At 46.0% G+C, this 25,808-nt stretch overlaps 1 protein-coding gene across 1 annotated transcript in view; it reads left to right on the top strand.

Moving 5' to 3' along the window:
* Positions 1-389: 389 nt before the first annotated feature.
* The window catches only part of ONECUT3 (one cut homeobox 3), an 85,225-nt gene continuing 59,806 nt past the window's right edge, over positions 390-25,808 (top strand). The window contains exons 1-2 of the mRNA XM_063147323.1: positions 390-466; positions 513-1,492. Of these exons, the coding sequence (XP_063003393.1) occupies positions 390-466; positions 513-1,492 (1,057 nt within the window). The remainder of the gene's footprint in view (positions 467-512; positions 1,493-25,808) is intronic.

The raw sequence follows: 25,808 nt of genomic DNA on the forward strand, positions 1-25,808 counted from the left end.
TGGCTCGCTCCTCTCCGGCTGCCGTGTGGCTGGGGGGGGGGGGAGGGAGGGCAGCCCCGGCCTGGGAGGCGTGACGTCAAGGCGGGCGGCGATTCGTCGGCCGCGGGAGGAGGAGGAGGAGGAGGAGGAGGAGAGCGCCGGCGAGAGGCAGGAGGCAGCGCCGAGCCAAGCGAGCGCCCATCCCCGCAGCCTCGGCCGGCAGCAGCAGCGGGACCAGAGAGGCGGATGGCGACCTCCTGAGATGGCTGTCGAGCTGGCTTAAGGCGGCGGGGAACGAGGAGGAGGAGGAGGAGGAAGAGGAAGAGGAGGAGGAGGCGATCCAGGCGGAGGAGAGAGAGAGGGAGGGAGGGAGAGAGGGAGGGAGGCGGGGGGGGGTCGGCCGGCCGGCCATGGAGCTGAGCCTCGACGGGCTGGCCAACCTCCACCAGACCGGGGAGCTGCTGAGCCCCGGCGGGGCGCACGGCCGGCAGCCTCCCCCGCCGCCGCCGCCCCCCCCCGCCGCCCCCCCGCAGCCTGGTCTCGGCGGCGCACGGCCGGCCGGCCATGGTGTCGAGCATGGCTTCCATCCTGGACGGCGCGGGCGACTACCGGCCCGAGCACAGCCTGGGCGCGCCGCTGCACCCGGCCATGAGCATGGCCTGCGAGTCGCCGTCGGGCCTGAGCACCTACACCACGCTGACGCCGCTGCAGCACCTGCCGCCCATCGCCACGGTGTCGGAGAAGTTCCACCCGCACCCCGCGCACCCGCACGCGCCCCCGCACCACCACCACCACCATCACCACCACCACCACCCGCACCAGCGCCTGGCGGGCAACGGCGGCGGCGGCTTCGGCCTGATGCGCGAGGAGCGCAGCCTGGCCGCCTCCATGGGCAACCTCTACGGCCACTACCCCAAGGACATGCCGGCCATGGGGCAGCCCCTCTCGCCGCTGGCCAACGGGCTGGGCGCGCTGCACAACGGCCAGCAGCCGCTGGCGCCCTACGGGACGGGCGGCCACTTGGCCGGCGACAAGCTCCTCTCGCCCAACGGCTTCGAGACGCACCTGCTGGCCCGCGGCGGCGGCGGCGGGGGCGAGGACCCCCTGGCCCGGGGCTTGGGCGCCGGAGGGGGCATGATGTCCGCGCTCAACGGCATGCACCCGCACGGCCCCCCGCACGGCCAGGCCAACGGCGCGCTGCTGGGCGAGCGGCAGGCCGCGGTGGCCGCGGGCGGCTCGCAGGGCGGCGGCGGCGGGGGTGCCTCGGGCCAGGTGGAGGAGATCAACACCAAGGAGGTGGCGCAGCGCATCACCGCCGAGCTGAAGCGCTACAGCATCCCCCAGGCCATCTTCGCCCAGCGGATCTTGTGCCGCTCGCAGGGCACCCTCTCCGACCTGCTGCGGAACCCCAAGCCCTGGAGTAAGCTCAAGTCCGGCCGCGAGACCTTTCGCAGGATGTGGAAGTGGCTGCAGGAGCCCGAATTCCAGCGCATGTCCGCCCTGAGGCTGGCCGGTAGGTGCTGGGGGGGGAGCAGGGGGGGGAGAACGTGGAAAGGTCCGGGGGGAGAGGAGATGCTGGACAACCCTCTGTCAGGGATGCTTCAGGGCCGATTCCTGCATTGAGCAGGGGGTTGTACTGGATGGCCTTAGGGGTCCCTTCCAACTTCTATGATTCTATGATCCATCTGTCAGGGATGCTTCAGGGTGGATTCCTGCATTGAGCAGGGGGTTGGACTAGACGGCCTTGCAGGCCCCTTCCAACTCTGCGATTCTATGATTCTATGAGAGAAGGGGAGCCTTTGCACCCGTCCTCTCCTTCGGCAGCCTTGCGCGCGAGTAGAAGGTGCTGGGGGGGGAGCCGGGGGGGGGAGAGAGTGTGGAAAGGTCCGGAGGTGGGGAGGAGAGGAGATGCTGGACAACCCTCTGTCAGGGATGCTTTAGGGTGGATTCCTGCATTGAGCAGGGGGTTGGACTAGATGACCTTGTAGGCCCCTTCCAACTCTGCGATTCTATGAGAGAGGGGGAGCCTTTGCACTCGTCCTCTCCTTCGGCAGCCTTGCGCGCGAGTAGAAGGGCTCCAAAGGAAACGCAAGAGGTGTCCGGAGAAAAGTAGGAAAGGGGGCTGAAAGCGGGGGGGGGGCAACAGGACCCCTGATAAAGAAAAGAAATGAGGAAAACGGACCTTGGTTTGCCCGCCTGAGGGCCCGTGTCAGAGAGCACACGGTGCCCCGGGGCGGATTCACACATTAATTTTAATTTTAATTAAAATTAAAAAAAAAAATAATTTTTGTGAACCGCCCAGAGAGCTCCGGCTATTGGGCGGTATAGAAATCAAATCAAATCAAATAAATAAATACACAAATAAATAAATAAATAAATAAACACGTGCCCGCGTCCGCCCTTGCCTCGCGCGTTTGGAGACGCTCGACGGGACCTTAGCCAAAACCAGCACTGTGCGTTTTCGAGGGAACCGGCTCCCGCGTTGGACTGCCCTAGAGACGCGAGCCCGTGGGATTCTCGACCTAGATGTGTAAGGGGACAGAATACACGGGCGCCCACGCGCACACGCACACGCACAGGCGATCGATGGTTATGAGATCTCTCTCTCCTTCGCCCCCCCCCATCCATCATAGCGCTTTTATTACTGTGCAATGAGCATTTTAGTACAATAGCTGTTGCCATCGCGATTATTAATACAGCACCTAAAATGCGAGGCGTTTGTGCAAACCGCCCAGAGAGCTTCGGCTATGGGGCGGTATACAACTGAAATAAATAAACGAATCCGTGAAATAAATAGGCGCTGTAGAGAGAAAGAAATGAATAACGTCCCGGCCTGCAGGCTCATAAAACACACGAGCTCATAACGCACCTCTCTCTCTATCTGTATCCGCATCGCTTCACGTAAGAGAACGGCGATTTGGCTGTCAGTGTACAAAATGATGCCTGGTGTGGAGAAAGTGGAGAGGGAGACATTTTTGTCCCTCTCTCAGAATGCTAGAACCCGGGGTCACCCCATGAAACTGATGGGTGGGAGATCCAGGACAAATAAAAGGAAGGACTTCTTCACACAGTGCGGAGTTAAATTATGGAACTCATGACCACAAGATGTAGTGATGGCCACCAATCTGGATGGCTTCAAAAGGGGGTTGGATCAATTCCTGGAGGCGAAGGCTATCCAGGGCTACTAGCCCTGATGGTTGTGTGCTATCTCCAGTATTCGAGGCAGTAAGCCTGTGTGCACCAGTTGCTGGGGAACATGGGTGGGAGGGTGCTGTTGCACCATGTCCTGCTTGTTCATCCCTGGTTGGCCCCTGTGTGAACAGAGTGCTGGACTAGATGGACCCTTGGTCTGATCCAGCATCAGGCACTGCTTATGTGCGATCTATTTTCTTCAGCAAATTCCTTACACACACACACACACACACACACACACACACACACACACACTCAGAGAGAAAGAGCGAGATTTAGATTTAGAGCTCCTATCTCTCTCTGACGCTAAAACACACACACACACTATGCAATTAATACAATGCCATCAATTTATAGGGCATTTGACAAAATTTCATAATCAAGACCCACACCCACACCCACCCCACCTCACCCCACCCACAGAGGCCCCTGCGAGTAAGGTGTTGACAGTGTAAAATCCCCAGTGCAAGAGACAAAGGTAGAAAGGATTGAATAGTTCCATGTACTTGCTTAATGTATGTATGTATGTATGTATGGAGTGTGTGTGTGTGAAGACACATTGTAATCAATGGGTGTTTTGTTTGCCAGAAATCCCATTGATTTCAACAGGTCTACTCTTAGTATGACTAAATCTGGATCCATTGCAGAGAGAGAGAGAGAGAGAGAGAGAGAGAGAGAGAGAGAGAGAGAGAGAGAGAGAGAGAGAGAGAGAGAGAGAGAGAGAGAGAATATTTAGGAGGCGGTTTGTCTCTACTTCCTCTTCTGCTCCTTCTTTTCTATCCCACCCACCCCTCTCCTTCCAGCTGTGTATACGATTTATTCTTCTATCTTGGCTGACAACCCGCCAGTGCCACCCGAAAGTTTGCAGCTTTTAAACAGAGTCAAATGTTAATTCGCCCTGTGAATAAAATAGCCCACGAGCAAAGGCTCAGCCTCGTCAACCTGCAGCATCTTGGTATCTTATCTGCCTCCTTTTAAAACTTGGGTGCCCCGATTCGTTGCCTGTTCGGGACCTAACGCGTTTTGTTCACAACCGGTGGGTTGATTCATCCTGCTCCCAGAAGGGAAAGTGTCCGCCGTGTCTTTGAATGACCACGTCGGACAAGAGGCGTTTTTTTATTCTGCACTTGATCACAGATTGATTGACAACAAAAGATGTCTTCTAAAACAAATACATACGTAAATAAAACCGAGGAATTCTTTACAGTGCCGAAGAAGGTTTTTGCCTCACACCTGCCTTTTCCCTCCGGGATCGTCCCAGTGCATCCAGATGCCACACAGGGGATCCCAGGATCGGGCAGAGATGATCCCCTCCATTTTCCTGGGATAAGCCTTAGGTGTAGAAAGGGCCAAAATAAAAGAAGGGGAATACCTTGAATTTTAAAATCCACGTTTTAATATTTGTGGTTCGGGAGGCGAGATGTGGTTCGGGAGGCCAGATGTGGTTCGGGAGGCCAGATGTAACCAAGCAGGATGTAACATTTTGAAAATGGTTTGAAGACTGAATAGGGAGTGTGTCCTGGGCCTAGTAGTGACAACGGTTTAGGCCCAGGACACACTCCCTATTGGGGAGTGGAAGTGGGGAATTTAAAGATCTCTAAAACCTATCTGCTGTTCTGAGATGTGTTTTACCTGGACAGCCTTCACACATGCATGCAAGGTGAAGGACACCCCCCTCCTGCCCCCCCCCTGCATGCTGACACCCAAAACCGCTTCAGGGATCCTCTGTCTAGTCTTGCTTTCCTGGAGCCTTTGGGCTTCGAAGGAAGAGTAGCACGGTCAGGTAATGTCACTTTCTGGACTTCATGGTCTTTGGGGGGGGGGAGTCCCTCTTTGGATCGCCAATTCTCTCCCTCCCTCAGCCAGCTCTGCAGCACCTTTTGGGGGCCACTCCTGGTCAGGCTCTGCACCCTCGTTGTTTGGGCTTCAAGCACCACCGGCGGAGAGGGGGAAAAATAAGTGGGGGCTTCTAGCATCGTGCCAGAAACCCACCCAGTCCAGCGGCCTGTTTCTGACTCTTAGGTAGCCCACAGGCCTGGCAAGAAGCTTTCCAGGTTCTTCTGTTGTTAGTTTCCACGCTCAAAGATAGACTGCCACTGGACAGGGGGGCTCCATCGTGGTGATTCTCAGCGCATGGGCCTCTCTTGCCTGCTTAGCTGGTGCTGCACCCCCACTCCCACCCCACGTCTTCTTGGGCCATCGATTTCCCCTGCTGTTAGCCTGAAGTGGCAGCTTCAAAGGCTGGGGGCTGTGAGGATCTCCCCACACACACACACACACCATCCTCGCATTCATTTTATCCATCCTTCTTCCTTTCTTCTTCTCCACCCTCAATTGCTTCCTTCCTCAATCTGTGTTTCTTTATTGTTTTCCTGCCCACCCACCCCAGCATCAATCCATGTTTCCTTATGGGGGGGGGCGGCTCCCCAACTGCAAAGAAGAGGCAACCTCGAAGCACTGTGATGCCCCCCCCCCAAGGCGTGGATGCTGCTGAATAGGTCAAAAGCAGTTGATCTTCCTGACCTCTCCCCTTCTGGCCCCCTCCGGCCGATCGATAGTATAGCTCCTTCATTTTACAAATGGCGGCACCGATCAATGATCTATAACCAAGGCAACGCTTTGCATAGGGAAGCAGAGGCTAGCGGAGTAAACAGGGCGAGGGAACCCGACTCAATTCAGTGCCCTGTGAAGGGACTGCTGGGAGAGGGGGGCGCTCCCCAAAAGCCCTCTCTCTGACTGACACACACACACATGTTTTGAACATGGATGTGTGGAATGACTGTGGCCTTAGCTAGACCTAAGGTTTATCCCAGGATCATCCCGGGTTCGTCCCTGCCTGAGCGCTGGATGCCCTGTGTGGCACTTAGATGAATAGGTTTGACCCCAGGACAATCCTGGGATAAACCTTAGGTCTAGCTACGGCTTGTGACCTGTCAAAGCGAACATGGGATCGTCACACACCTCGGCCTCATCTACACCAAGCAGGATATTGCACTATGAAAGAGAAGATTGAGGGGAGGCATAATAGCACTCTTCAAATACTTGAAAGGTTGTCACACAGAGGAGGGCCAGGATCTCTTCTCAATCCTCCCAGAGTGCAGGACACGGAATAACGGGCTCAAGTTATAGGAAGCCAGGTTCCAGCTGGACATCAGGAAAAACTTCCTGGCTGTTAGAGCAGTACGACAATGGAACCAGTGACCTAGAGAGGTGGTGGGCTCTCCCACACTAGAGGCCTTCAAGAGGCAGCTGGACATCCATCTGTCAGGGATGCTTTAGGGTGGATTCCTGCATTGAGCAGGGGGTTGGACTCCATGGCCTTGTAGGCCCCTTCCAACTCTGCTATTCTATAATTCTATGAAAGCGGTATATAAAAGGCAGGAGCCACACCAAGCTGGACATAGAGGTGTCAATGGGCCCCGACAGTTGTCAGTGCACTTCAATACTGCTACAAAGCCATGGTGTGGCTCCTGCCTTTTATATACCGCTTTGTTTGCCAGAGGAAATTCTGATCAAATCTGCAGATGACACCAAATTGGGTGGGATAGCTAATACCCTAGAAGACAGAAATGAACTTCAAAGGGATCTTGATGGGCTGGAGCGCTGGGCTGAAAACAACAGAATGAGATTTAATAGGGATAAATGCCCAGTTCTACACCTAGGAAAAAGAAACCAAATGCACAGTTACAAGACGGGGGATACTTGGCTCAGCAATGCTACAATCGAGAAGGATCTTGGAGTGGTTGTAGATCACAAACTGAATACAAGCCAACAGTGTGATGTGGTTGCAAAAAAAGCAAAGGCTATTTTGGCATGCATTAATAGAAGTATAGCTTCCAAATCACGTGAGGTACTGGTTCCTCTCTATTCGGCCCTGGTTAGGCCTCATCTTGAGTATTGTGTCCAGTTCTGGGCTCCACACTTCAAGAAGGATGCAGACAAGCTGGAGGGGGTTCAGAGGAAGACAATGAGGATGATCAGGGGTCTGGAAACAAAGCCCTATGAAGAGAGTCTGAAAGAACTGGGCGTGTTTAGCCTTGAGAAGAGAAGACTGAGGGGAGACATGAGAGCACTCTTCAATACTTGAAAGGTTGTCACACAGAGGAGGGCCAGGATCTCTTCTCGATCCTCCCAGAGTGCAGGACACAGAATAATGGTCTCAAGTTAAAGGAAGCCAGATTCCAGCTGGACATCAGGAAAAACTTCCTGACTGTTAGAACAGTACGACAATGGAACCTAGGGAGGTTGTGGGCTTTCCCACGCTAGAGGCCTTCAAGAGTCAGCTGGACAACCATCTGTCAGGTATGCTTTAAGATAGCTTCCCGCATTCGGCAGGGGGTTGGACTTGATGGCCTTATAGGCCCCTTCCAACTCTATGATTCTATGAACACATCTGAGTTTGTTCCTGCACACAACCCAGTGTTCTCAGCAGATGCCCCTGGGAAGCCCACAGGTAGAGACGGAAAGCATACCCCTCCCATCTCATTGTCCCCCAAACTTATTACTCAAAGATAGGCTGCCTTTGAACAAGGAGGCTCCACCTTTAGTCTTCAATGGACCTCTCTCCCCTCCGTAGATTTGCTTCCATCCTTTTCTCCAGCTTTCTAAGCCAGTGCCATTCCTTGTAGCAGGAAGTTCCACAGTTCAACGATTCATTGTGCAAAAAACGTCATTTAGGCTGCAATATCATAAGCACTTCCCTGGGAGCAACCCCCACTTGAAATCAACGGGACTTACTTCTGAGTAGACATGTATAAGATTGCATTGTTCTAGCTGCTGAATCAATATCATCCATCGATTTTGAAGTCTCTTACGATGACAGAAGGAGAAACGTGTTTTCTCCACATTTTCTGAACTTCTTATCAAGGCTCAAAGACACCAAACGCTTCTGCCTGACCAAAATAATAGCCCTTATAAAGGTAATGTGGACAAAATAATAGCCATGATAAAGGTAATACATAATAAGAACATCAGAAGTGCCCTGATGCTGGATCAGACCAAGGGTCCATCTAGTCCAGCACTCTGTTCACACAGTGGCCAACCAGCCATCGGCTGGGGATTATCAAGCAGGACATGGTGCAACAGCACCCTCCCACCCATGTTCCCCAGCAACTGGGGCACACAGGCTTATTGCCTTGAATACTGGAGGTAGCACACAACCATCAGGGCTAGTAGCCACTGATAGCCTTTGCCTCCAGGAATTTATCCAACCCCCTTTTAAAGACATCCAGATTGGACTAATAATAATAATAATAATAATAATAATAATAATAATAATAATGATAATAATAAGGCTCAAAATACTTTCACTCACAGTTAACAGTTTCCTAGTACAGTATGGTACCAATAACGTCTGAAAGGCAGCATCCGTGAATACTCTGCATGTATGTTCTCCAGAACACGTGCGCAAGGTTGCCTGAGATGTATTCCAGGCCATGCCATTCGTGTGCAGGTTGGATGGGGCTGGCTTGTGTGCCTATAACAAAGCAACAGAGATGGCATTCCTCCTGCCATGGGTACTGGGGTGTGTGTGTGTGTGTGTGTGTGGAGAGAGAGAGACAGATTGAATAGCAGCAATTTGCACACTTCAAGGGCAAAACATTTTATCTGTTCTGGCCCTGAAAGGACTTCTGGGGAGAAGTTCCATTTCTTCCTCTTGTACCCCACCCACCCTTCCTTCCTTCCTTCCTTCCTTTCTTTGCCTCTCGTCCACCCCCCCTCTCCCCCCCTGTGCCTTTGCAGTTCTGCCCCACCAGCCCTGCTGCCCTCTTTTCCGTCCCCTGTGGCTATATCAAGGTGTACGCATCGATTTTTCTCAGCCCCATTAGAACCAATATAGACAGAGGCGTGCAGGCAAGGCAAGCACATGGCTTCATTATAGATCAGATTCCCCCCCCCCCATACACACACACACACACACACACACACACACACTTTTCATCCTTAGAACTCCTTGTCTCCACCCCTCCTCACCCCCTCTGTAAGCCCTTGGGGCAGAACGATGGGTCACCTGCTCCTGTCCTTACGAGTAGCACAATAACCAAAACAATAATCAACCTTGGTGCACCATAGATCCTCAGAGTCTTTAAGGTGCTACAAAAGCCCCTGGCCCTTTCTCCACCTAAGGGTTATCCCAGGGAAATGGAGGGATTATCCCTGCCTTCTCCCACGATACCCTGTGTGTCATTTGGATGCACAGGGATGATCCCAGAAAGATCCCGGGGGGGGGGGGGGAAAGGCATCTGTAGAAACCGTCCTTTTCAGTTGTGCTCCAATAGACTAATAGTGTTACCCTCTGAAAAATTAGTATATTAGCAGCTGTTCAAAGTCAATGGGTTGGATCCTCAGAACAAACTAAACTGAATGAGACTTAAATTACTCAAGACTAACTTCTCCTATGGATGTCAACAGGCCTTCTCTAAGAATGCCTGGATCCAGCCTAACAGTAATAATAATCCATTATTATTATTATTATTATTATTATTATTATTATTATTATTAGTGCATATAGTTGCTCAAACTTGAAAGGCTCGCAAATCTGCTTACCAGTGACAACAATCCAATTAAAAGTGCAATAATCAGCCTTAAAATGTAAAACAGAAAAGCAGTTTTTGTGAACCGCCCAGAGAGGTTCGGCTATTGGGCGGTATAAAAATGTAATAAATCAATAAAATAAATCAATAAAATAAGTACGATCAATTCCTGCTCAGATGTAAGCCACGTTGAATTTAATGGGACCTACTCTTAGGTAAGTATGTAGATGATTTGATAACTCATCATTATCAAAACCATCTAAACCCTGGGCAAAAACATGACATAAAAGCACCAGCTAAAAGCGTATATTATAGCATTTAAAACGGTGGCGCTAATATGCTGCCTGGCTAAAATGCATTTCGACTATTGCAAATGTCCTGTGGCAATAACAATGATGTATCTATCACTTTTCTAAAGACAGCGACAACAAAAATCAAGGCAAATTATATATAAATCATTTCATGAGTAAGAGATCTAAACACTTTCAAACCCCAGTAATCCCAAATTGTGGAGTTCATCACATCCTGGGTAAATCTTTCCCACCGAATCAATGGGATCCCAAAGGGAACGGAGCAGAGGACATTTAAAACAGTACATAAAAGGGATGCTCCATTGCATTCAATGGGATGTGCTTTCAAGTCTCTCTCTCTCTCTCTCTCTCTCTCTCTCTCTCTCTCTCTCTCTCTCTCTCTCTCTCTCTCCATCCTCAGAAATAAATAAACAAATCATTTGAAACAGATCAATTACATTTCAATACCCTTTCTTTAGCCACCTTGTCATGGTCATAGTTAGGGTAGTTAAAGAGAGGTAAATAATACATGATTCCTGGGTCTTTTAAATACATGTTGATCGGTTTAAAAAAATCGAGAAGAGGGTTTGAATTCTGCACTAACTGACGGAAAATGTGTGTTTGTGTGCGTGCGTGTATGGGGTGTGTGTGGATAAATCAACACGGTGAAAGAAGCATGTGGGTGTCACACAATAACCTTAGTGTTGATAGAACGAGCAGGAGTCAAAATGCCATGATCCAGACTTAACATTGAGTATATTGCTGTACAATTAAGACGACCGAGGCACAGCGTTAATATCTCACAGGGCACGTATTTATTATATGCTCCAAGGTGTGGTGAAGTTGCCTGTGATGGGGTGTGTGTGTGTGTGTGTGTGTGTGAGAGAGAGAGAGAGAGAGAGAGAGAGAGAGAGAGAGAGAGGGAGGGAGTCCCTTTCTACACCTAAGGATTATCCCAGGAAAATGTAGAGATTGTCCCAGCCTGCTCCGGGGATCCCCTGTGTGTCATTTGCATGCAAAGGGATGATCCCTGGAAAAAAGGCAGGTGTAGAAACACATACACACACACACACACACACACACACACAGAGAGAGAGAGAGAGAGAGAGAGAGAGAGAGAGAGAGAGAGATTCCTCATTCCCCCCTCCTTACATGGATTCTAATCCACATACGCCAACGAAAAGGAAAATATAATTTATTTACATCTACACACTTTATTACACAACGCAAGCAAAAGGCTGGAATTGACAAACCCCCTGTCCCCAGAAGTTTGCAATGACGTTGGATGAAAGGCCTAATTAAAATGCCTTGAAAATGCAATAGGGAAAAATGGAGGATGGTTTGAGGCCATGTTAAGCTCATTATATTTCTGAAATAGAGAGAGATTGGGGGGGGGGGGGTTAGGGAAGGAAATATGCTGTATCCCATTACTAACTGACTCGTTCACGGACACCATTTGCCTCGTCGATGACTAGTTCCGTGAGCAAGGCTTTTCAATAGGGTGACCCTATGGAAAGGAGGACCGGGCTCCTGTATCTTTAACAGCTGCGTAGAAAAGGGAATGTCAGCAGGTGTCCTTTGTATACGTGCAGCACCTGGTGAAATTAAATTACCTCTTCATCACAGCAGTTAAAGCTGCAGGAGCTATACTAGAGTGACCAGATTTAAAAGAGGGCAGCTTTAACTGTTGTGATGAAGAGGAAATTTCACCAGGTGCTGCCTGCATCCAAATAACACCTGCTGAAATTCCCTTTTCAAAGCAACTGTTAAAAGATACAGGAGCCCTGTCCTCCTTTCCATAGGGTCACCCTATTGAAAAGCCTTGCTCACGGAAACTGGAAACAGTGGCACACCACTCACACCAAAGATGCATCTGCTTCCTTTGCTCCCCTTTCTAAATATAGATAATAAATGCGGGGGGGGGGGATTATTAGTGCCACGTTGCCCCTCCTGCCCACTCCATAACTTGACCTGGGATGGGGGTGGGAGGCACGTCGTGCTTGACCTCTGCACAGGATGACCAGCAGTGGAATTTGTGAGCAGGCCATTGAATGAAGAGCATTGCACATAGAGGCAACTCATGCTTCTAGTCCTCAAGCGATGAGCACGCATAGGGTGTGTGTGAACCAACGCTGTAGTGCTGAGATGCAGCATGTTTCTCTCTCCATAGATCGGATAGATACACATAAGACACAGAGCAAAGCTTCTCCCAACCTTTATGCCATCCATCTCCCTCTCAAACAGACCCCAGAGAAAATAATGCAACTTCTGTGAGATGCTTAAGCATTTTGAGAGCTGAAATCTCTCAGTGCCATCACATGCGTAAGACCCAAGACTTGATCTCTCTCTCTCTCTCTCTCTCCCTCTCTCCATATTAAGAAAATATTCTTGGCACATGTTAGGTTTGAATTCCTAGAAGAAACTAGAAGGGCCTTTAATACCAACTTCTTGTGTTCCAAACGTTTTTGGACGTTGCTTTCCAGCAACAGAAGGATGCATGTCTGACTCTTCCACCAATAGTATCTTCTTACACCTAGTGTGGAGACCCCTAGACTTCCTGGAGCCCACAACCGTGTCTTCTCCAGCCAATCTGTCTAGATTTGTGAGTGTATGTGTGTAATGGTATATCAGTTTTTCCTTATCCGAATTAAAACGAGAGACCTGCTCCGTTCTTGACACCACTGGGAAATTTTATTCATTGGCTACTCATTGGTTCTGCAGGAGTCACCCATCCGGGCCTGATTTGTGATGGCAAGGATGTCAGGGTAGAACAGGGACTCATGCAGAACAGCAAAAGGCAACTTCCTCTGAGGGTAGATCTCATGTGTGTGTGTGTGTGTGTGTGTTGGGGGGGGAGTAATTGAAGGATCTAATCACACTTCTGCAACAGGCAAAACAAAATTTACCTGGTCCCAGTTCAGGCAGTTCTTCAGAAGAAGAATTCATGCAGAGATTCAACGGGCAGCCTCTTCAGTGGCTGCTGGATTGGAAATGACTGCATTAAGAAACAAGGATATTTAGCAGGCGTTTCTCTGGCGGCCAGCACCACTGACTAACAACGCAAGAATAGGAGCAACCAAACCAGTTTCCACTGGAGTGAAACAGATCTTTCTGCCCAAACCGATTTCAAACCGGTTTCTGCCACCAGTGCTGGGCCAGGAGCCAAGTCGCTGGTCTCTGATGCCTAAAGAGACCTGCCAAAAGCCGTTTACTCCGCAGTCCTAATGACAATTGGGTGCAGTCCACATACATCGTGTCGAAGCCAATTGGCAGAAACCCAGGCAATTTCATCGAGGCTGCCCTGGACGCAAAGGCATCCCGGAATCCCTTCTAAGATTTAACACGGGTGCCTGGTGTTTCACACGTGACACTGTACACATTGCCCCTTCCCTCATATGACAGTCATTTCCCTATATGACTACATAATCTGTCCCCATTCTCCCCCCCCCCCCGTTAACTGTTTTCTAGAGAATTGTCTAAGGAGGAAAATGGGGGCGTGTGTGGACAGCGGGGAGAGGGCATTGGGTGTTAAAACAGCCAGTCCGTTTCAAAACCCTCCTTTCCCCAAGAGATCTGGGCCAGCTCGGATCCCAGTACCAGAGAACTGCCCATCCAGAATCTCAGTACTTTTAAAGCCCGCCCCCCCCATCTATTTTGTGGAACGGGGTGGTGGGATTGAAATACTCTGCTGAATTCTTGATGAAATCTGTGGAAGTTATTATCAAGCAGAGTGGGTTTTTTATTAGGTCTAATAGCATACAACTTATGATAACGTGATCACAATACTACCTGCTTTCTTTTGTACGTATGGGCATTATGTTTATTATAATTTGTGTAATAAACAAAATATATATATATATATATATATATATATATATATATATATACATACATACTATTACTATATGTAGGCATATATAACAATACTATTATATATGCCTATAATATATAGGCATATATAATAGCATTATTATACTAGTATAGTAATATTATAATAGCATTATGATAATATTGCTTAGTTTATTTGCAAATGGTGTGCAAAACATATATAAATCACACACAGACAATCACAGATTTTAATAGCATACAAGTTATTACATGTTATAATGTGATCACAATACTACCTGCTTTCTTTTGTACATATGGGTATTATGTTTATTATTTGTGTAATAAACAAATTATATATATATATATATATATATATATATATTACTATTACTATATGTAGGCATATATATAGTATATAATATACTAGTATAATAACTAGTATATTATTATACTAGTATAGTAATATTATAATAGCATTATGATAATATTGCTTAGTTTATTTGCAAATGTGGGTAAATCATATATAAATCACAAACACACACACACAATCACAGATTTTAATAGCATACAAGTTATTATTATTTATTATTATTATTATTTGTTACATTTTTATACCGCCCAATAGCCGAAGCTCTCTGGGCGGTTCACAAAAGTTATTACATGTTATGATAATGTGATCACAATATTACCTCCTTTCTTTTGTACATATGGGCATTATGTTTATTATAATTTGTGTAATAAACAATATATATATATATATATATATATATATATATAATTATTACTATATGTAGGCATATATAACAATACTATTATATATGCCTATAATAGGCATATATAATAGCATTATTATACTAGTATAGTAATATTATAATAGCACTATGATAATATTGCTTAGTTTATTTGCAAATGTGTGTAAAACATATATAAATCACAAACACACACACACAATCACAGATTTTAGTAGCATACAAGTTATTACATGTTATGATAATGTGATCACAATATTACCTCCTTACTTTTGTACATATGAGCATTATGTTTATTATAATTTGTGTAAAAAACAATATATATATATATATATATATATATATATATATATATATATATATTACTATTACTATATGTAGGCATATCTAACAATACTATTATATATGCCTATAATATATAGGCATATATAATAGCACTATTATACTAATATAGTAATATTATAATAGCATTATGATAATATCGCTTAGTTTATTTGCAAATGGTGCGTAAAACATATATAAATCACAAACACACACACACAATCACAGATTTTAAAATATGTGTAAGAAAATCTTCTTTAAACTGCTTTAAAAGCTGATTTAAAAGCCAATTCAGTAAGCAACCTTATTTTAAATCCCACCGAAACGAGAAGGTCTTCCTTTCGGGTGTAACCGTACACAGGGTTTGGCAAACAGTGGCTGAACAGACGCCGTAAAAAGAGAGAGAACATTATATACAGATCAATAGGAAGCAGAGACAGATGGGAAGGAAAGAAGGAAGGAGAGAGAGAGAGAGAGAGAGAGAGAAAGAGGAAGGGAAAAAGGAGAAGACATTGCTGATGGACAGAAGGGAAAAAAAGGGGATTGCGGAATAAAGAAAAGAAAGAGGCAATCTCTCGGCCTTTCCACCCTGTATCCTTAATTAATTAATTAATTAATTACATTTTTATACCGCCCAATAGCCGAAGCTCTCTGGGCGGTATGTCATTTATTTAGGAGCAATCCACGTTGATTTGAGAGGGGTTTTCTTTACTAGGCCTAAAATGTGAACGTGGGGATCTATTCTCAGAGAAAACAATCATTTTTAAAAAAGAGAGACAGAGAAAGGAGGGAGGGAGGGAGATCCGGGTGGATAAAGGATGAAAAAGTTGGGTCCCCATTCTCCGAGCCTCCTCGCTCTCGCTAGCGTGTCCAGGGGAATTATTTATGGGGGCGAAGCGGTATTCATATGTATTGAGAGTAATTCCGTTGGTGTTTAATTAGGGAGGGCGAGTGGCATCCTTTAGTTCCAGTCAATGCCCTATTGAAAAGCAGTTAATAGCATGCAAATTGTCCCTTAGCCTTTACAAGGTTCTGGTAAATAAAGATTTAAACACTCGCCACAATTGGCTCTTTAAGTACCCCCGTTGTTCACTCTAATTGAGCCGTCTTGTGCTTTATTTCCGATTCTAGCAAATAAATAATAATTTAAAAGGTGGAGAGAGGGGGGCAGGAACACCCCCCCCCCAAAAAAAGACCCACCAAAAGAACAAAAAATCCCACCCCATACACACACAGAGAGAAGGACCCAGACAGAACAGAAGGGGAGAGAGAGAGACTTTTCCACACCTAAGGATTATCCCAGGAAAATGGAGAGATCCTCCCGGCTTGCTCCTGGGATCCCCTGGGTGTCATTTGGATGCACAGGGGTGATCCTGGGACGATCCCTGGGGGAAAAAAAAAGTAGATGTAGAAATGTCCAGAGACAGAAATGAATCGAATTCTCCAAATTCATACACGGAAATGGGGTTTGGCGGAGAAGATTTTGTAAGCTGAATTTCTAAGAAAAGTCTGCCTGTCCTGTTTTGTCCCTGATGAGTTGGGACAACGCGGGAAATGATTCGGCGGGGCGGGAAAAAAATGCACTCTGCACCTGCTTAGGGGCACTTTTCTCCGCTCTTACTTCGCAGGCTTCCTTTGTTCAAGGACTGGGCAGTGGGGCGTGGGAAAAACGAGGGCTATTATTGTCATAAGAAATCGTAATGAAATACCTATTTACTACGAGTAGTAGTGTTACTTTTGACGCTAACTGATGTTGTTGTTGTCCTGGTTGGGGATGATGTAGTGCCATCAACGTCCATAGTGCTTTACAAGAGGGCAGGTTGCAATCCTAAACACAATTACTTGGAAGTAAACCCCCCTTGAGCTCAATGGGCTTGTTCAGAAGACACCTTAAACCCTGCTGGTTAAGGCGTTTGGTTAAGCAGCAGGGTGTACAGTTACTTGTGCCGTGCGTTTTAATAATAATAATAATAATAATAATAATAATAATAATAATAATAATTTATTTATTTCTTACCCACCTCTCCCTTTGGATCAAGGTGGGGAACAACATTAGAACAGGAATCAATACATCTTAAAAATTCTTGATTTTACACTGATCTGGATAGGCCTGCCGGAAAAGATTGAGGGGAGACTTGACAGCACTCTTCAAATGTTAGTTTTACCCTACCCAGTGCCTGTTTACCCTACCCTGTGCCTGTTTGCATTCTCTTCCCCTCCTTATTGTTTTATTATGATTTTATTAGAATGTAAGCCTATGCGGCAGGGTCTTGCTATTTACTGTTTTACTCTGTACAGCACCATGTACATTGATGGTGCTATATAAATAATAATAATAATAATAATAATAATAATAATAATAATAATAATAATAATAATAATAAATACTTAAAAGGTTGTCACACAAAGGAGGGCCAGGATCTCTTCTCGATCCTCCCAGAGTGCAGGGCACGGAATAATGGGCTCAAGTTAAAGGAAGCCAGATTCCGGCTGGAAATCAGGAAAAACTTCCTGACTGTTAGAGCAGTGCGACAATGGAATCAGTGACCTAGGGAGGTGGTGGGCTCTCCCACACTAGAGGCCTTCAAGAGGCAGCTGGACAACCATCTGTCAGGGATGCTTTAGGGTAGATTCCTGCATTGAGCAGGGGGTTGGACTTGATGGCCTTGTAGGCCCCTACCAACTCTGCTATTCTATGATTCTATGAAAAAGCTAGTCTTTAAAGCTGCCTTATCACACAGAGGGTTTTGCTAAACCCTGCTCACTCACTAACCACAGCTGGACCATCAGTGACCCTCTTTTGGGTCGAAAGATGACCACTCAAAGAACTATGGTTACAGGTAAGCAACCTGTATATTTAGCACCTCTAACCGTGGCTTGCAGCCTTGTGTCCGACAGCATGGCGTGTGGTTAGGGCTACCTCCGAAGAACCAGAGTTTCACTAACCACAGAGCCTGAAGTGTCCTCTAAACAGGCCAACTGACGTTTATGTAGGGTGACCCTATGAAAAGAAGGACAGGGCTCCTGTATCTTTAACAGTTGTATTCTAAAGGACATTTCAGCAGGTGTCATTTGTATATATGGAGAACCTGGTGGAATTTCCTCTTCACCACACCAGTTAAAGCTGCAGGTGCCCTGCCCTCTTTTAAATCTGGTCACAGTATAGCTCCTGCAGCTTTAACTGTTGAGATGAAGAGGAAATTTCACCCGGTGCGACATGCATATAAATGCTTTTAACCTGTTGGTTGTTTTATTATGGCTTTAATTTTTGTGAACCGCCCAGAGAGCTTCGGCTATTGGGTGGTATAAAAATGTAATAAATAAATAAATAAATGACACCTGCTGAAATTCCCTTTTCTATGCAACTGTTAAAGATACAGGAGCCCTGTCCTCCTTTTCATATGGTCACCCTAGCTTATGTTTGAGTAATAATGATTTTATTTATTTTCTATTATATGTGCCACCCTTCCTCTCAAAGGAGCCCAGAGCGGTACACATAATAATAATAATAATAATAATAATAATAATAATAATAATAATAATAATTTCTGACCCGCCTCTCCATTTTGATCGAGGCGAAATAATAAAAATAAGTCAGAGATACATTATTAAAAACATGAAGCATAAAACGAAACTAAAAACATCGCATCCATAAGCAGGGCTTTTAATGCCATCAAGCGCAAGGCTATACGTGTGTCTACTCAGAAATAAGTCCCATTGAGTTCAGTGGGGCTCACTCCCAGGTAAATCAGTATAGGACTGAAATCTGGGTGCGGAAAGACAGAATCCAAACCATATGCGTTTAAAAGTCCCGAAACGTTCCACTAAAGAGTGAAGCAGGGGTTTAAATCCCTCCAAATGCAGACAGAAAAGAGCTTGAACTTGCCGGGATCGCGGCCCCAAAGAACATTTGATCGTGGCCTCAAATGCATTTCGATATTTGGAATGAGGAAAGCAATGGTTTGAAAACGGAATTCCTTCAGGCTTGTCTACCCGAAGTGAAACTGACGCTAAATCTCAATCGCAGATTAGACCACAGTTCTTAGATCGTCTTGTTCCAGAGGGTTTATGTATTTTATATTTACTGTTGTTCCCAGCCTAGATCAGACTGGAGAGGCGGGTAAGATAAATTATTATTATTATTATTATTATTATTATTATTATTATTATTATTATTATTATTATTATTATTATTATTATTATTATTGAGTCACTGATCTCCCAGACCAAAGAGCACCAAAGCCAAACACCGCCGGTTTGTTTGGAAATAGAAGATCTAAACTTGAAACTTCGAGGCGAGGATGTACGTCGTATCAATTCGCCTCTGGGTGGAGGTAACAGGGAGGTGGTGGCGTCCCAGCAGAGTGGTACAGTCCATGCCCAGCCCACTTCTTCCCAAGCGAGAGAGTTTAGCGCGTGTTGTGGTCGACGTTTTAAACGCGAGCGGATTCTCTTAATCCAGGTATTTTTCTACTTCAGGAAAATGTGTAACCCGACACGCATTCTAGGCGTGGGGTGGGTGGGATGGGGAATAGCAGAAATCCAAATCGGAAATTTGGGGGACCCACCTGAACGCGTTTCTCCTTCTCCATCGCCACCCAAAGTGGGAGCGATTCCCTTCGGTAAGATCAAGAGGCGATCTCCTTACTCGCTTCTTCATCTTCCAATCTTTCTTTTTAGGACGTTAGGTAGATCAAATGCAATTTTCTTCCAATTTGTTTGGGAGGGTTTTTTTGGGGGGGGGATCTATTTATCTCTCTCTCCCCCCCTCCACTTGTCTGTCTGTCTGCCTCCTTCCCTCCTTCCGTCTGCCTGTTCATCTCCTGTCAGAGCAAATGCCAAAATACGGTTTACAATCTGGGTTAGCTCAACCTGTACAAAAACCAGAGCATACACACACACACTGCAAATCCTGCTTCTAAGTATATGCATTTGGGGCGGGGGGGGGGGGCGACAGCGTGCATGAAAAAGACCTGAGTTTCTCTGCGAGTTAAAATTATTCAATTTGTGTGAGAATACAAACAATAAGAAAATCCCACTTTCGGATAAGTACGATTAAGAAGGCAGTGTAGGGGGGCGGGATAAGAAACAGACTTTTGCCACCCGGTAATCCTGTACACACTTTCCTGGAAGTAAGCCCCATTGAACTCAATGCGACTGACTTCAGAGTAGTCCTGTGTAGGGTCGCAGTGCTAGTCTTAAAGTAATCCAGGTAGGCTTTACTTACACACATACAGTCATTATATTGTACACATATTATAGTAAAGCTTTCTTTCTTCCTTTCTTCCTTCCACATGATTCAATATGGGAATAATATACCATTAACCTTCGTTACAGCCTTCCTGTAAGGAAGGTGGACCGATTGCGGGTTGGCAGACTCTAATTCGAGATTTATTTATTTATTTACTAGAAGCTTGAACTCACCATCCGTGGGAGCCAGGTGCAAAGTAGTGGCTCAATCAGGCAGACCTACGCTAAGAATGAAGACACAGAGTGCCTCTGAGCATGTGCAGAGCACAGGAATGAGTGACTGGAACCAGAACCAAACTCACCAGTCCTTCCACACAAAAATCCACTCCTGGTTCTTTTTCAGCAACCTAATTTATGAAAGCTTCTTACCAATCTGCTGCAGATTATTATTATTATTATTATTATTATTATTATTATTATTATTATTCCATCAATAGCACCATCACCCAGAGATCTGCTGCAGCTCACTCAAATCAACTACCTTCGGCCCACCCTAGCTGTATAGGTAGCTGAGATGCATGCCAATTCAGAGGTATAAGTCTGTATAGACATAATGAAAATTAAGAAGCAAATTACTGTTACACCAATTGAAGTCTATCCTGCCCCTATTATTTTAAATTAGACACCTCTAGAGTAACTGTCCCCTATTATTTTAAATTAGACACCTCTAGAGTAACTGTCCCCTATTATTTTAAATTAGACACCTCTAGAGTAACTGCCCCCTGCCCGGCACACTTGGCTAGAGCTACCAATAAGGGTGGGGCATAACCCACAGATGCGGAGCAGCCTGGACCCCTTCCTGGAGCGGGCAGGAGAAGAAGAGACCCCCGGGGGCCAGGCCAGCAAGCCTGGAGGGAGAATCCCCGGGCTGAGGCCAGATTCAGTGGCGCTTCCTTTGAAGTAGACCTGTATGGTTAAAGCACAGTGGTAACTCTTGGAAGTAAAGGGAGGCATGCGGGCAAAGCCCAGTTGAAAGGAGGAGGGAGCAAAGGAAGAGAAAAGGTGTGTGTGTGTGTGTGTGTGTGAGAGAGAGAGAGAGAGAGAGAGAGAGAGAGAGAGAGAGGGGCCCTGTTCAGAAGACACCTTAAACCATGGCTTTAACCACAGTGCTTAAGCCAGAAAGCCAGCCCGTGTTCAGAAGACACCTTAAACCACAGCTTTAACTACCTGGAATAAGGCTTTTTGCCTAGTCACCGTGGTTAAAGCTAGGTGTCTTCTGAACACGGCCCGGCTTTCTGGCTTAAGCACCTTGGTTAAAGCCATGGTTTAAGGTGTCTTCTGAACACGGCCCGGCTTTCTGGCTTAAGCACCGTGGTTAAAGTCTTCCGAACATGGCCAGGCTTTCTGGCTTAAGCCACGGTTTAAGGTGTCATTAAGGGGCCAGAGAAAACCACAGAAAGATTTATTTATTTATTTATTTTTAAAAAGATTAATGGGGGGGGGGAGGGGGGAACCGCTGATGAAAAAGGAAAGAAAGAAAGAAAGATAAAATAAAATGACGTAGAAAATTGGAGGAGGAAAAAAGAACAAAAAAAAGTTAAGAGAAAGGAAGGTAGAAAAATGAGACTGATTGAAAAGAAGAGGAAATTTATAAATTAGGGAAGGAAAATGAATGTGTGGTGTGCGTGCTGGAATCCTCTCTTTCTTTCTTTCTTCCTTCCTTCCTTCCTTCCTTCCTTCCCCCGGTTCTGTCTCCGGCCTCTCCCACTCCACTCGCCTTGGTGTGATTCCATTTAAACGCGTCATTACGCCCCAGCGAGGGCTCTCGGGCTGTGGGCGGGTGACGGGAGGCCTGCTTGGCTGTCCCAGTCCTCTTCAATTGCTCGCCCTAATTCATCACCGTCTCTCCGATCGATCCCTCCTTCCCTCCCAGCCTTCCTTAGATATAGCTTTCATCCCCCCAACGCTCCCTTCCCACAGCACCACCAACCATGGCTTCGCTTGCCAATCCGGAGTCAGACGAACCCGGAAAGGAGCAAAGGGGGAAAAGGAACATCTGAGAAAGGAAAGAGGTATCGGGGCTTTTGGAGGGGGGGTGCTGGGAAGTAATTCACAACCGTAAGCAGGTCTGTCTTACTAAGGGTGAACACTGGTTGGTATTAGAGAATGGCGCTGCGCTCTGCATATGCCCAGGAGACACTGGGCATGTCTACACCAACCCTACATCCCGGGATCATCTCTGTGCATGCAAATGACACACAGGGGATCCCCTCCATTTTCCTGGGATAATCTTAGGTGTAGAGTTCTCAGATCTGGTATGCCGACTGGGTATTTATTTATTTGCCACACTTATATGCTGCCCAGTGTGACTTTGACCATCAATAAAAATATTAAAGTATTTGCTGCCTTGAGTCCCAGTACTGGGAAAAAGTCATCATCATCATAATAATAATAATAATAATGATGATGATGATGAGACCTTAATGATACAGGGCGGGATATGAGTGTTTTAATTAAATTATTATTTATTTATATAGTGCCATCAATTTTCATAGTGCTGTACAGATAGGGTGACCCTATGAAAAGGAGGACAGGGCTCCTGTATCTTTAACAATTGCATAGAAAAGGGAATTTCAGCAGGTGTCATTTGTATATATGGAGAACCTGGTGAAATTTCCTCTTCACCACAACAGTTCAAGCTGCAGGTGCCCTGCCCTCTTTTAAATCTGGTCACAGTATAGCTGAAGTTCAGCTCCTGCAGCTTTAACTGTTGAGATGAAGAGGAAATCCTACCAGATGCGACATGCATACAAATGACCCCTGCTGAAATTCCCTTTTCTATGCAACTGTTAAAGATACAGGAGCCGTGTCCTCCTTTTCATATGGTCACCCTAGTACAGAACAAAATAAAACAGAATACAAGACACCCTGCCGTATGGCTTACATTCTAAAATCACAGTAACAAACAGGGAGGGGAATTTTTATTTATTTAAATAAATAAATAATAAAAATATACAAAACCCAACCAGATTAAAATAAAATTTAAATCTACATTCCTCTCTCTCTCACCCCCCCCCCCCACACCACTGCAACACCTTTCATAGGCTGGCCTATAATGGGTGTTCCACATTTTTATCTGTTGTAGAAGTTTTTATTTCTTTCACATATTTATGAAATCACCCTCCACCCTCTGCTCAAGGCGATATACGAAATTCAGCTACGAACAAGCAGTTCCAGAATGTTGCTATCGCCACCAGTTTGTGAGTCAGTGAGATACGTTCTGTAAAATAATAATAATAAAATATACATGTAGACAGATACGGATATAATGTCTCCCTTCTACAATAAGAATTCTTTCTGCAAAACAGGAAAATTCTGAATTACACACTTCTCCCATGCAGGCCAAGGATTTTTAATCTCTTTGACTTGTAATGATCACAGAACATCGTAAGTTCACACACACACACACACACACACACACACACACACACACACACACTTTGAATCGCTAGAACTTGGGCTAAAAACTAGTCTATCATTTTGGCCTATGTGTGCATATTGTGTACCCAATTTCCGCCTTGGTGGGGAAGTACCCTAACACTGTCAAATGCATACGCCCACTGTGTTGAGTAAATATGTTTACAAATGCAGGCTTGTGTAACCTTCCAGTTTGAGATGGAAGCAACCTTCATTTCCATTTACACACGCACACCGCTGCCAAAAACACTTCTTGTTTTTGCGTGTATGCATACCTAATTATGCGTGTATGTATTCCTAAATAGGTATACATGCTCTTATGTGTGTATGTATACCTAATTTCAGCTTTCTATTAAGTGGGAAAGTGTCAAAAGGGAAAAATCCGACAGCTCAAATCCCTCTTGAAAAGTTTTGGAAATGGAGCCCTCTCTTAGGGTGACCATCTGAAAAGGAGGACAGGGCTCCTGTATCTTTAACAGTTGTATTGAAAAAGGAATTTCAGCAAGTGTCATCTGTGTATATGGAGCACCTGGTGAAATTTACTCTTCGTCACAACAGTTAAAGCTGCAGGAGCCCTGCCCTCTTTTGTACCTGGTCACTCTAGTATAGCTCCTGCAGCTTGAACTGCTGTGTTGAAGAGGGAATTTCACCAGGTTCTCCATATATACAAAGGACACCTGCTGAAATTCCCTTGTCTATACAACTGTTAAAGATACAGGAGCCCTGTCCTCCTTTTCATAGGGTCGCCCTACCTCTCTAGTTATGAAAACATGCAGGAAATGGTATGAAAACGTGTTAAGGTGTGTGCTTCTCTATGTGCCAGAACCCTGAAATTTGCCCCAAATGTTGACCGAAGTGTTTTATGAGGCTGGTGTAAGCATTTGCGTTTAATAGGAAGTTGGCTTCCATAAAATTAGTGTGTGTGTTTTTCCCCTGCGGTAGCCTTCTGCAACTTGCAGATGTGCCCTCCAGATGTGTTAGCCTACCACTCTCAGAAAGGCTGGGGGATTCTGGGAGTTGTAGTCCAACACATCTGGAGTACACCTGATTGGAAAAGGCTGTTCTGTGATAGTTGGATATGTGTATGTGTGTGTGGCCTGGTTCAGACAACACGCTAAACCATGCTGCTTAACCACAAAATGGTTAAGGGAATGCATGCATTCCCTTAACCATTTTGTGGTTAAGCAACGTGGTTTAGCGTGTTGTCTGAACCAGGCCTGTGTGTCTTTCTTCAGTGGTGGTTTAGGGTGGATGGAGTGAAGCATGCAAATTGCCACTCCCAAGGGATTCTGGATGAACAGTCACTTTGGGTGGGACCTCGTACAACCTTACAGAAGTCACCTTGACATGAAAGGGACCCCAGAATCCTTTCGGCTGTTGGCACAGAGGCCTGCCCAAATCAGAGGGAGAGCAATGCATTTTATTATTTATTTATTTATTTATTACATTTTTATACCGCCCAATCACCGAAGCTCTCTGGGCGGTTCACAAAAATGAAAACCATAATAAAACAACCAACAGGTTAAAAGCACAATTACAAAATACAGTATAAAAAGCACAACCAGGATAAAACCACACAACAAAATTGATATAAGATTAAAATACAGAGTTAGAACAGTAAAATTTAAATTTACGTTAAAATTCAGTGTTAAAATACTGAGAGAATAAAAAGGTCTTCAGCTGGCGACGAAAGCAGTACAGTGTAGGCGCCAGGCGGACCTCTCTGGGGAGCTTATTCCACAACCGGGGTGCCACAGCGGAGAAGGCCCTCCTTCTAGTAGCCACCTGCCTCACTTCCTTTGGCAGGGGCTCATGGAGAAGGGCCCCTGTGGATGATCTTAGGGTCCAGGCAGGTACATACGGGAGGAGGAGTTCCTTCAAATAACCTGGCCCCAAACCGTTTAGGGCTTTAAATGTCAATACCAGCACTTTGAATTGGGCCCGGACCTGGACTGGCAGCCAATGAAGCTGGAAAAGGACTGGTGTAATGTGGATTTTCTCCAGTCAGGTCAAACCTAGGGCCAAGCAGGGTCCCAGATGCCAACCTCTTGCTTGGTGGGCATGTAATCCATCCAAACTTGCCAACAATGGCTACATTTGGGACTAATAATCCAATACATCTGGAGGCCATCAAGTTGAGGACGGCTGTCCTAAGGGTACTGGAATGGGCCAATCTTGAAGGGTAGGGATGCACTTTCTTAGATTTTGCATTGGCAGCAAGTCTAGGACATCTGAAGGCAAAAGCAGTA

Source organism: Elgaria multicarinata, chromosome 23 (assembly GCF_023053635.1).
Source record: "Elgaria multicarinata webbii isolate HBS135686 ecotype San Diego chromosome 23, rElgMul1.1.pri, whole genome shotgun sequence".
NCBI lineage: Eukaryota > Metazoa > Chordata > Lepidosauria > Squamata > Anguidae > Elgaria > Elgaria multicarinata.